A 12,248-nucleotide genomic window follows, 5' to 3' on the forward strand; every position below is an offset into this window, starting at 1 on the left:
CGTCGACGACGAGCGGAAATACGTCATCGAACGTGACATCAGGACGATTTGTTACTTTCGATGGTGACAAGTACAGTCGGTCGGTTGGTGGATGTACATTGTACCTAAGCTACGTTTATTTGTGTTCGCGATTGTAGGTAAAAAATATTTATTGTTGGCGCGTTTTTATCAAATGTGTATCGGCGATCGAATACATATTTACGAGAATGAATGTCAATGACGAAGAAGAAACTGGTTGGTATTCTTGGTGATTTGCATATATAAACGCGCATCTTTCTTGTATCCAGGTATCCACCTGTGCCAAAATTTACGCCGCTGTACCGTTAACAAAGCACACCGGCGTCGATGCTCGAACTCGACTCGAACCGCAAAATATGCTTGAGATATTTCCTGTATTATGGACTAGTATTTAAAGGTGTTGTTCATCAGGGATCTGAACGATTAGCTCGAACAATCCGATGGCCGAAGTTGATGGTGCTGCAGCTGATGTAAGAAGTTGATATACGCGCGGGAACAGGTTCAAATAAAACGGCTCGTAATCTGGGCATGGTAGTGTTGTTGGTTGAGGATCTACATCGACAGAGGTAGAGAGTAAAGATACAGAATGAAACACCTGCGAAGCCGAACCTCGGACCAGGTTACGCTTTGGTGCGGTGTGGAGTGGACAATGTAAACGATAATTGTACTACCTTGGACGGTCTCATAACAAAGGCTCGAGCAGGTCTACAGGTAGATCGAAGAGGGTAAAAAATCGGGAAAGTATACTTAATCCAGGTAGATATACCTGGCTTCGTTGGAATGCAACCTTATCCCTGAGAATTGTACGGGTTGAAAAAAAAAACCACTTTGTAGGTATATGGAAATTTCATCCAAAGGTATATTATGTGTTTACCAAACAAAGACCTCTCGGTATTTCTCTTTGGTGCATGGTGAATCACTCTGTGTACCGTGTAGTCACGAAATACAGTACAGAGAAATTTCGCCGCCAATATCTATGGCAAGGGTCGTATTGTTGGTAATTTTTTTAATTTCATCTTCGAATCTAGTAAGGTGGAGGGCTAGCGAAAAGAATCCCTTTGGATTTTCTTAAAGCAATAAAACTTGGCGCTTGTATATACGAGTGTACGAGGAGAAACTCCCGGCTCACGGAAGAAACGATGCGATGCGATGCGACTTACGAGCATGAGTCATAGGCTGCTCGTCTTCATCTTGAAGGATGAATGGAGCCGTAGGGGCAGAAGACGAAGAGACGTGCGTGTCATGCCCTATGTTTTATTACCTTATATACAACCACAACAACGATGACGACGACGACGACGACGAAGAGAACCCCTGCCTTTTATTTAATTGGGTATTCTATTCAGAAATGCATCCTGCAGAAGTCGTGCGCTCGTTACGAGATGAGGACGAGGAGACATTACACGGGCATTTTCAAACTCGACGAAAGGGATCTCTGTCCCCTATCCCTTACCCCTTTTCCTACCGATGTGAAGCGATTTTCGCTAAGGTTTTTAATGGCCTAATGGTCTTACAAGTAGAGGTACTCGGTAAATTGCATTCGAGATGGGTAAGGCGAAAAGCAAGCAAAGTGGATTTGTGTTCTGGGGATATTTACGATTTGCTGGGGTTGATGAAAATTGAAGTAATAATTCTCGCGCTAGACGTATCGATGTGGAAATATTTAAGTAGCGGTGCAATGGTCGTTATATGAGTGTTGTTATTTCGACGTGTGAAAATTGTATTGATTTTTTGCCTCCTTTACGACCCTGCAGCGGATGATTTAGTTGTGATTTTGAATAGGTGCTGCTAATTTTAAAGATGCCAAAAGTGAGTCATTTTATTCGGCAGAATTGTCAGTGTTGTTTTTAGCAATATTGCGAAAACACCTCAATTTTTTTTTGAAGAAGTACTCAAAAATATTGTGTTGTAGTCCATTTACCAAAAATAAACAAAAAAAATCTCTTATTTTTACTAAAAAGTTGCAAAGAAGTCCCGCTTTATCGACAACAATATTTTTATTTCATTTGAAAATGGACAGAAGTTCTCGTACGCAAAATTGCAAAAAATTAACATTTTTTGCAAACAAATTCCAAAAAGTCTCATTTTTGTCAAAAAAGTTCTCATATTTTCAAAAATTGACAAAAAAATCTTCGTTTTTTACCAAAATTACTAAAAATTGTCGTTTTTTGTAACAAGTTCTAAAAATTGTTCAAAAGTCGCGCTTTTTTTTCCAAAAACTGTTCAAAAGTCCTTCCATTTCTCAAGATTGTCATAGTCTCGTTTTTTGCTAAAAATAAAATTTTTTACCAGAAATTGCAAATGCAAAAATTCTCACTTTGACGCCAAAAATTGCCAAAAAGTCCGGTTCAATTTTTTTTAAATTGATAACAAAGCTTGCCAATTTTTAATGTTCCGGTTTTTTGTAATTTTTTTCTATTCGCTCACATTTTGTCACCTTTGGTTAATTTTTAGTTATTTTTTCGTGTTTTTTGGTCAGTTTTCGAGTTTTTTTTGTTGAAAAAATTGAGTGTGTATTAATATGCAATAAGAGGGGGGGGGGTGTCAAAATCTTGAGATGATTTTAGAGAAATCGATTACCTCAAAAACTAATGTACCTACTAGAGGAATTAGGGAGGGAGAACGATGGTTGATTAACATGATTAATAAATATTTATTTTCAGTTTCTGTATTGAAAGTAAAATGACACGATTACGATTCTATAACTGGGTAAACTTGGATACCACGTGGTACAAATATCTCGTCATTTGATGATTACCGCGTTTGCTGCCGTCTCTCGTTCTCTCGCACGCACTACACACTCGACATCAGTGATTCTTGTCCACCAATACATAGAATACTGCAAGCATACATGCAGAATAACCTCAATTAAATGGTTAATTGACAAAGGAACGCTGGATGTCGTAAAATGAGCCGTATACCTATAGTTTGTTGTCGTTTTCCTTCAGTTGGCTGGTTTTTATTGAGACTCGAGTATTTTTATACAATTAAAATTTTTGCTACGTGTGTACCTAGTACTTGGAGTACACAATATCTCGGTCCAGATTATTAACCTATTACTAATTACCGAGTACAAATAGAGGTGTCGTGATAACACCGCAGTCGTGAATACGAGTGCTACGTGTGTTAGATTTTGCGTAACTTGAACCTCCCAAGGTGGAAAAAGAGAACGACGAAATGTCACGTTGAACTGGTTGTTTCGAGAAGGGTGAAATAGAGCGATGTGTTAAATTTCCACGACTACGAGCTTGAATCGCTGCTGAAGCGGAAGTTAATCGTTACATAGGTATATTTAAGTCTGTCTCGGGTGACGTTTACTTTGTTTTTGTCCAGATTGCGGATATGGTTTGGGCACGAACCTCCCCTTTTGTATTTTGAGATATGTCTAGAAATACCTACTCGTATGTACGAAGCAAAGGTTCTTATTAGTGAATGGGATTTTCGACTTGAAGAGGGTCAAGTTGTGTTAGAGTGCTTAGGACCTTAGGTATACCTTGTATGGATCTACCTCTACTTGTTACATACTTATGTAGCTGAGTCTTTTCTGTTCGATAAGTATCGAAAATCGGTTGTGTGTAACGTTGTGTTTACATTCGAATAAAGGAACCTATAATTTAATATACGAATGTACACATTGTACGTACCACGAGTCGATGGCAAGGCAGTGGCCCAGTCCCAGTATATAAAAATGTATAATGTTATTAAAACCGGCAGCTCAACAATGTGCCCAATCAATTTAATGTGATTTATTCTGCGTTTAGTAACCGGTTTGCTGTTAGGTTACGTAAATGGTCGCAGTTCTATGCTTAGTCGTCGGCTCGCGATGCAAGGGCTCGTAAGGTAAACGAAGACAAAGCAAATTTAGCGTGCGTATAGGTATAGGTAAAGTACAGAGCTTGTACATAGGTTGAGTATAGGTAGAGATACCTAGTGTCAAGAGCGGCCTGATTTTAAGGTGAAGTGTGCACGGTTTTGTGTACAACTGCAGCAACGTGCGAGGTAACCCGAGCTGAAGGTGATTATTTATTGTGTTGTTTGGTTTTCTAAAAAAATGTGCCATTTTTTTCTCACTCTTCATCGAACGGGAAAGTATATTATTGTTGGTATTTTGCGATACTGTGTGGGTGTGGTTGCCCCGATTCGTCTGTAGTACATAATAACATGCTGCAGTTTTTAAAGGTGTAACGTGGCCTAGAAATTTGTCACATGTCAATATTGTTCGATGTTATGGAAGCAGAAGAGAGCGAAAATTGGACAGCCCGTATGACATAATGAGTGTCTGGGATGGGATTGATGACTGGTGACTGTGAGATTCTCATACTACATTGATATTTTGTTGATGGTGTTTATTATGCGGGTTTTGTAAACAAATAATCTGAGGATTAGGCCAAAAGCTCTGCGGAAAAAAATACGAATTAAATTGAACGCAATTTACATAATTATTTGTATGTTATGGTAGTTCAGTATAATATTATTGTGATTTATTTTTGTTTGTATCGAGATTAATTTTTTTCTTGATTTTTTCTATCTGTTCCAGGTATGTTGAGAAAATGATCGAATCGTTTAATGTATGTCAGAATATATTGGTACTGGTACATCTAGCTATTTATTCAGTCGCTATGTTGGCTTTTATGTACGCTGAGGTGACGTATACGCGAATACATATATTATTTCATTATATAACATTTCGTGGAAAATGTCGCGTAATCGTGATATCATCCAAAAGGGTTCGATTCATTGAAACGATCGAATAAAAACGATCTACATGGTGTATTTTTTAACGTCGAAGTTAACATTGTTGATATTTTTAACAACGATGCGCTTTGATTTTTCCGCGAATTTCAGTGTTCGTGTTCGGGTTTTTCTATCGTGTGGTGGGTCTTTGGTAGTGGAAATGAATGAAGACAGCAGGAAGTGGCGCTATTTGTAAGGATTCCGATTGTGATGCGTTGTTATGATGGAATGTTGAAATTCTGAGTGTGTTATATGAGTATGTGTACTCGAAAGCATCATAGTGAAATTCTGTGAAGCGAATTTTCGTAAAATTATTCTAGAAATAAGATGATAATCAAAGAGGAGGTGAATTCGAATTGAAACGATTTGTATATAGGTCACCATAGTATGGTGGTTGGATAGTTTTGTCGATGAAATTTTGATTGGGTTATAGCTCGCCCTCACTTTCATGTGAAATTTCAGATTTTTGGAATTTTTCCGTTCCCACTCCCATGTGAGGGAGGTATACTAACTGGCAGAAAAGCTTTTGAATCGAACGAAACTAAATCATAAAAGATTCAAAAATGCATACCAACCAAAATTTCAGACGTCAAAGTGATTTTCTTTTGGCGAATTTTTGAAAATGAAATTTGTGTCAAAAATTGGAAAAAATGAAAATTTGACCAAATTGGTCTGAAATGAGCTGAAATTTTGTGTACCTACATCATATTTTCTACCCTTCAAATTGATTGGATTGAATTTTGAAAGTTACGTACAAAAAGTTGTAGCCTCCCAGGTGTCCCTAGAGGCGAGATATAAAACTTCAAAGAGGGGACATTTTCGAAAAAATTGTGATTTAGTCCCAAATGAAAGTATTTGAGATTCTGTTTCGATCTATGCTATTGTTGTCAAAATCCAAAGCAGTTTTTAGGGTTCTACTGAGCGGTTGAAAATTTGCAAATGGTTTATTAAATAATTTTTGGATAAATTTGTGTTTTGAAAATTTTTTCTTAGCAAATATTTCACATTAATTATGCCAAAATATCTAAAGATGTCATTCCTGAAACTTGGGAAATATTTTGGAACACAGTGTTGTCTATTTTTGGTCATACTGACAATTTAAAAAAAAAATAAAAAATAGTCAAAAACTTATGAAACTTTCTTTTTAAGGGGTTTGAAGAAATCGAGGGAAAAGGGATTAGAAATTTTTACAGGAGATAAAATTTCACGACAAAATTCCATCTTGATTTTCTGTGTGTGTATCTATTTTTAAACTGAAAATTCCATGATCATTCTGAGGAAATCTTCCATTTCCAATATGAGTCATCACTCAAATTGATGATAGTTTTCAAATATTACAATCTAATTTTTCAGTCCAACTTTCTGCATGCGAATTTTGAAAACATTTTAGTTGAACTCATCCTGACGATGAAGGGTTGAAATTCCATCGAAAATAGAGATTTCTTGGCTAGAATTTTTCCTCCATAGTATCCGCTCTTTGAAGCAACGTGAAATCACTTGATTTTTATTCGATTCGATTTTGATTAAATTTCATGGTGCTTTTTTGTGTTTTGAAGTTGAATTACGAGTACTAACTTTTCGTTTGAGGGTAATTCAAATTTGCCTCTAGCGATGAAAAATTGAAAAATTCATTATCAATTACCATTCCTCTCCCTGTCCTTTCACCATATCGTATATCTCTGCAATACTCTTAAATTACTATTCTTTTCGAAAATTAATTAATATCCCTTTCGTATACTCGTCATCTCTTCTTCACGATAATAATCATTTACTTTTAACTTGAAATCTCCGGTAGTATGCTACGCAGGAAATACCTTATCGTTTTGGCTACCAAATTCTAGTATTTACTACTATCTGGTTGTTTTTTTCTTATCCAACATACTAGCCTAATGAATACGTTACGGAGTAAAATGCCGTGCGTATAATTTGATTAGATATGAGACTTGGCCGGAAGGGATATCCGTTGTTGATGAAATAATCCTATTCGCATCGTTGATATTTGGACTGTGTAGGTCTCTAGGAACCGCAACACTCTCACATAGTATACATTTGTATGCACACGTAAAGAAGGACAGCGTCAGCCATATTTTAAATTCGATTAAACATGTTGTAATACACGTGATATCTAATCTGGAGATTGAATCAATTTCGTAAATAAGTATGCGAGGTAGCCATGTAGCCAACTATAGTATGGCCATACGATGGCTTGATCTGATTCATACTGGAATTGCACCAAATATTATATCACTTTCAACTTTCAAGCACGTAGATACAGCTTTCGAGAAAAAAGTGATGGCTTTATAATTAGTTACTTAAACAAATACTACGACGATCAGCGACGTTAGATAGATTAAAAATCATCGAGAAAGAATCGTAAGTATCCCTGAAATAATTAGTTTTTCTAATCGAAATCGACACGACAGCGTAACTGCAGGGCACATCATGAGTCACCATAGCGAGTTGCGAGATTCAGTCACGATTTTTCCCCCTTTACCAGGAAATACTGGTGAAGAAAGAAGAAAAAGGCGCGTAAATGGCATAGTATTGAAATTTTCTTATGAATTGCTACTTCTTGTACGTGAAAAGAAGAGAGCTAGGGGGAAGGGGAGGAGGTATCCGAAGCCACAGCAGCGCGTACGAATTATGGAATAACAAAGCCCGAAAATCAGATGGGTATGGTGTGTGTATTGATTGAGTAATAATTTTTTTGTTTCTTTAAAGGAGTACGCGGGGGGCGTGCATTTCATTATTTACAATTACAAATGGCTCGGCCTTCAGCGCGTTCGCGTTCGGGTTTGAAAAAAAAGCTCGTTATAAAGAGATCGTCTGAATAAATTAATTCGTATTGAACGAAAGAGCAGCGTGTGTTGTTTTAAGAATCAAACGGCGTTTTTTTTCTTCTCTTCGTACCTACGTCCGGCATTTAATAGTAGATTCTGCTTTTTTTTCATTGCGATTCTGGGTGTGTTAATATGAGTCCTGGAACCGGTTATCATTCGGTGGCTGCGCGATTGTGGTCTCTGGAACGTGTGTCGTTTGCTATTGTTCTTATGTCCGCGAGATTAATCACGTCTAATATAGGTACATTCGTTTATGTGTACAGACCAGAGTAATTAACGATCATCTATACCTCACTTTGTGGCGATGGCGGGGGTAATTAATTGAAAACCCGAATTAGGGGACGGTTAGTCCTGAAGGGGGGTAATTAATTCGTCAAAGTGTAATTTTTTAGTCGATCCGGTGACAGGAATTGCCTTGAAATATAATCGACCAATTGAGAATAGGTTTTTCAAGTGTCCTCTCACCTTTTTTTCCTAATAGAATAATTGACGGTTGGTTTTTATAGCGAAGAACGTTTCAACATGACGACGGCGGCGGTGTTGTATTTCACAATTTCAGCAGCTTTTAGTCTTCAGCTAACCAGTTTACTGGATCGGATGGTGATGGCGATGGCGTTCGTTTTGTCGTGTCTCGAGTATACTATTCGTGATCGTCGAGATACCATTAGAATTTGCGTTTCGTTTGTATAGTAGTACAAGTCGGCTGGTCTGATTTTAAAACCTAGTATAATAAATACCCAGCTCGTGTAATCGTCTTTCTGTATCGTTAGCTTCTATTCATGGTTTCCAGAGTACTCTAGAGGTAGAGATAGAGAGTCGACTTTGTATATGTGTGCACAGGCCAAATGTCACGGCCCTCTCTTGTTTCTGTATCTCGACGTCTAAGACGACGACGCACTATTTAAAAAAATGAAAGTACTTGGGCGTTGGTACATACGGGAGTCGCTTTGTCGACCTTATTCGGTTCCGGTATTTTGATTTCTTGATAAAGTACTAGGAAAAAGATAGGGGTGAGTGTAGAAGATTTCGGTTCCAAAGAAGGTGATTATGAAAAGATACGAAAAAGGATCCCGAGTGTTAAGGGTGAGGGCTTGAAAAGAGGGTTGAAGGAATTAGCCAAAGAAAGAGACGTAGTAGGGTAGTCATTGAAAAATTTAACATTCTGGTTTTCTCAGCAATACAATGCAAAGATCAACGTTACTCGAATCTCGAATTCTTTTTTCAAGAAATTACGAGTCATTTTGCCAGCATTTTATGCAATTTTTCAATATTACGAAATTTTGGCAGCATTTCAACAGTTTTTTCGCTGTTTTCAATATTCATTTACTAGTTCCATTAATTTTCTGTCGATTTATAGCCCTTCCCTCGATAAAATAGAAATCGAAAAATTAAACTCAGAGAACTCCTGAAATATGATTTACATATTATTTGAAATCTCAACTAACCCCCCCCCCCGCCCTTTTCTGTCAGGACTGTTGGGCCAAAACGGATGACATCGTACTGCGAAGTTGCTCAATTTTTCAAACTTTGGGAACCCCTGAATCAGTTTCGCAGTTTGATTTCAAAAAACTAATGGTGATTTTCGAGTTGAGAAAAGATTTTCTTTTGTCTTTTTTAAATGCAAAATTTGCATTAAAAAAAAAAAGTCATTGGGTGTACTGTGAAGAGGGATTTGATTTGGGGTTACATAGTGGAGTCGTGTTTGGTATCATTTTGTAATAAATTAATGCAGATTAATTTTGGTCTGACGATGAGCTATTTTTCGCGTCATTGTCAAAAAACTGAAATTGTGGACTCATTCTGTGACTGAAAGGCATACAAAAATACGTCACCAGCCGAATTTCAAATCGATTTTTGGTTCCTCCAGAATTTTTAAATTTCTCCTTGGGCACCTGAAAATCTAAGTAGTTATGGCTTATTCTCGATCTGTTCAACGATTTTATCCACATTTAGGGTGATTTCCAGGCAGATGCCTCGGGTGTTTTTTCATTTTTTGAATTTTTTGAACGATTTCCCCGTAGATAAATATGATGCTCAAAACAACATACTCGAAGTGTTTGCCTGAAAATCGGTTCAAATTGAGATAAACTCGTTAAATGGGTTGAAAACTAGTAAAACTCGATGTTTAGCTGCTGAAATTAATTTCCCTGCTGGAGAAAGAAATCGAAAGTGGCACTGGAGGCTCTAGAATGATCCAAAACGGCGAAATTTGGTTCGGGGGGGGGGGTATTAGTTTCAACGCTGATTTTCATAATTTTTTACACAACAAATAGGTTCCTTTTTTAAAAAGGGAAGTATAAATCGTCGAAAATCCCCAATTTTGGATTTTCAAAATTTGTCTAAAATCGAAAAATCCGATTTAGGCTGCTGAAATTTGTGGATATGGTGTTTTCAGACTATGCTCTTTCCAAAAATCGCGATTTTGTTCAAGTGGGGGGAGGGGACATCGTGAAAGGTTCCTTTGTCGTCAGATTTCCCCTACCTTTATTTTATGAATCGCCCTGTACAGCGTACACTCTTCAGCTAGTCTTTCCTCCAAGTAAGTACTATCTAAAGACATCCAAAGTCGACTCAGTGACCGGCTTTCGGCATCACGAAAACTTCATCTAAATCTCCGAATTGTGCCTCAAAAAAAGCCGCCATGACCTAATCGTGCACACGCACAACATTATCGAAGCGGAAAAGCTAAATAACCCCTCGTACAGCCACGACTTGGACTCGAAGTGCGCTCGCAACGTGAGAAAGCAACACAATACCTTTTGAACCGCCTACGCGAAAAATAAAAATAAAAAATTATTATAAAAAATATGTCGGTATAATTGCGTATACCGTATAATAAGACTATAATAACCAGTCAAACGTATACACAACACACACACACACATAAGCTGAGTAAAGTAGTATGTATTATGTGTAATGTACCACAACAGTCATCCATTACTCATTTGAATGGCATTTTCGCGCTATAAGCGAACCGGTACTGTGTAGTGTGTACCTAAACTGGATTCTGCGCAGTGTATCTGGATAAAGTTCTGCTTACTCTCTCTTGCTATTCTTTCTAGCACATTGATAAGAAAGAAAAAGAAATAGAAAAATCTACGAGTACGTACATCTGCATAGGTAAGGTACTCTCGAGTATGGGCACCTCCTTCTCAATTTCCAATCGTTTAAAGATCTCTCGCCAGTCGCCTCTCTCGCACCCACAAATCATGATCTTCTACAAACAAGGCGCGCGCATGGTGCAAAAAATAGGCCACAACGTCTCCGCATCTCTACGAAGAATAAATTTATAGTCGCAGATGAGCCCTGAAGAATTCGTATCGTGATTTTTACTTCTTTTTTTGCTTTTTTACGATCGGCTCTATTAGATAATGAATATTTTGCGTATTGGGTGCTCATGCCACCTTATTAGCCGATGAAATTCCGCCGAAATTACTTTGACCATCAGGAGTTCAACTTTTTACGATAGTTGATACCCTTTTGGCACACTTTCTCTCGAACGCATGCTCGGAAAAGGACAAATCAACACAACGGACCAATTAATTAGAAAATCAAATCTAAATTACGACTATTTATTGAGACCGAGAGTGCAAAAAGAAATGAATAATCAATTTAAACCGTATAAATTACCGAAACATTGGAAAAAAAAGGAATCGTAACTACTAAAATGGTGTAGTAAAAGTTTGATGCGTTTTCAAAACACGCTTCTTTTAGCTGCCTTCACAATTTTGTTCGAATGCGAGAAATTCAAATTATCGACGACTAATCATTCGATTTCTTCATCATTTGATGCAGTTTTTGGGGCCTTTTGGGAAATTCAAACCCAGCTGTATGAATTTGAAATTCTCGACTCTCTTGAAGCACCAATTTAGTTTCAGAGATTATAGGCAACATGTTCATCAAACGTTTTTTTCTTGATGGTTCTCATGAAATGAAACTGAGGTTAGTGGAATATCTTCTGATTCACCCTACAAAGCAAGAGTAAGGTATACCTGTGATTTGAAAACACCATTTAGTTACACCGATTGACTCGTGTTTGTTTTAGTATATAGAAAATGAAACCATAAATGTAGACGATTATTCGCGGATATAATTATGGTAATTACGATCCGAATGCGTTTATGCGTTTAATCCGTGAGCAGAATAGAAGTGAAAATACGAGTACGGCGCGGTGTGCGTCTATGTAGTACACGGGTATTTTGGCGGGATCCGATGTCGACTCGGTATTTAAAGAAGATGACTACGGCGAAATTACCATAATAAATATCATCAATGTACCATGAACTCGATAATTATTTACCTTTTTTAGAAAGGTGTAATTGTGTAAAAAAAACCAACGCGTATTTTTGTCTCGATTCTGGAAGACGAAGCGAATAAAATAAAAAAAATAAAAAAATACCGAGAGAAATTCTATAGCGAAAGGGAAGCCATATGGCGGCGATAATGGAACGATTTCCTTCGGTTCGAGCAAAGAAGAAGAAAGGAAAAACAAAAACAAAACGCTCTCTGTGACCAAATTGGCCGTCCCGTACCTGTATAAACGATGAAAAAAAGAGCGGAAGTTTTTGTCAGTAACCCCATCGTGATGTAATTAGACGAATTTATGAATAATTTAACAGGTGAATGCGGCTTTAACACCGATTCTCCCCTTGATAC

At 37.4% G+C, this 12,248-nt stretch overlaps 1 protein-coding gene across 14 annotated transcripts in view; it reads left to right on the forward strand.

Moving 5' to 3' along the window:
- The window catches only part of raskol (Ras GTPase-activating protein raskol), a 191,084-nt gene that overhangs the window by 156,195 nt on the left and 22,641 nt on the right, over nt 1-12,248 (forward strand). Inside the window, exon 1 of one of the 14 annotated variants that reach the window (XM_065346111.1) lies at nt 192-234. The exons of the other annotated variants lie outside the window; for them this stretch is intronic. Coding sequence (XP_065202183.1) covers nt 207-234 — 28 coding nt within the window. The 5' untranslated portion in view covers nt 192-206. Of the gene's footprint in view, nt 1-191; nt 235-12,248 lie in introns of those variants that run through there. 14 annotated transcript variants of the gene reach the window in all.

The sequence above is a fragment of the Planococcus citri genome, chromosome 1, assembly GCF_950023065.1.
Source record: "Planococcus citri chromosome 1, ihPlaCitr1.1, whole genome shotgun sequence".
In the NCBI taxonomy this organism is placed as follows: domain Eukaryota; kingdom Metazoa; phylum Arthropoda; class Insecta; order Hemiptera; family Pseudococcidae; genus Planococcus; species Planococcus citri.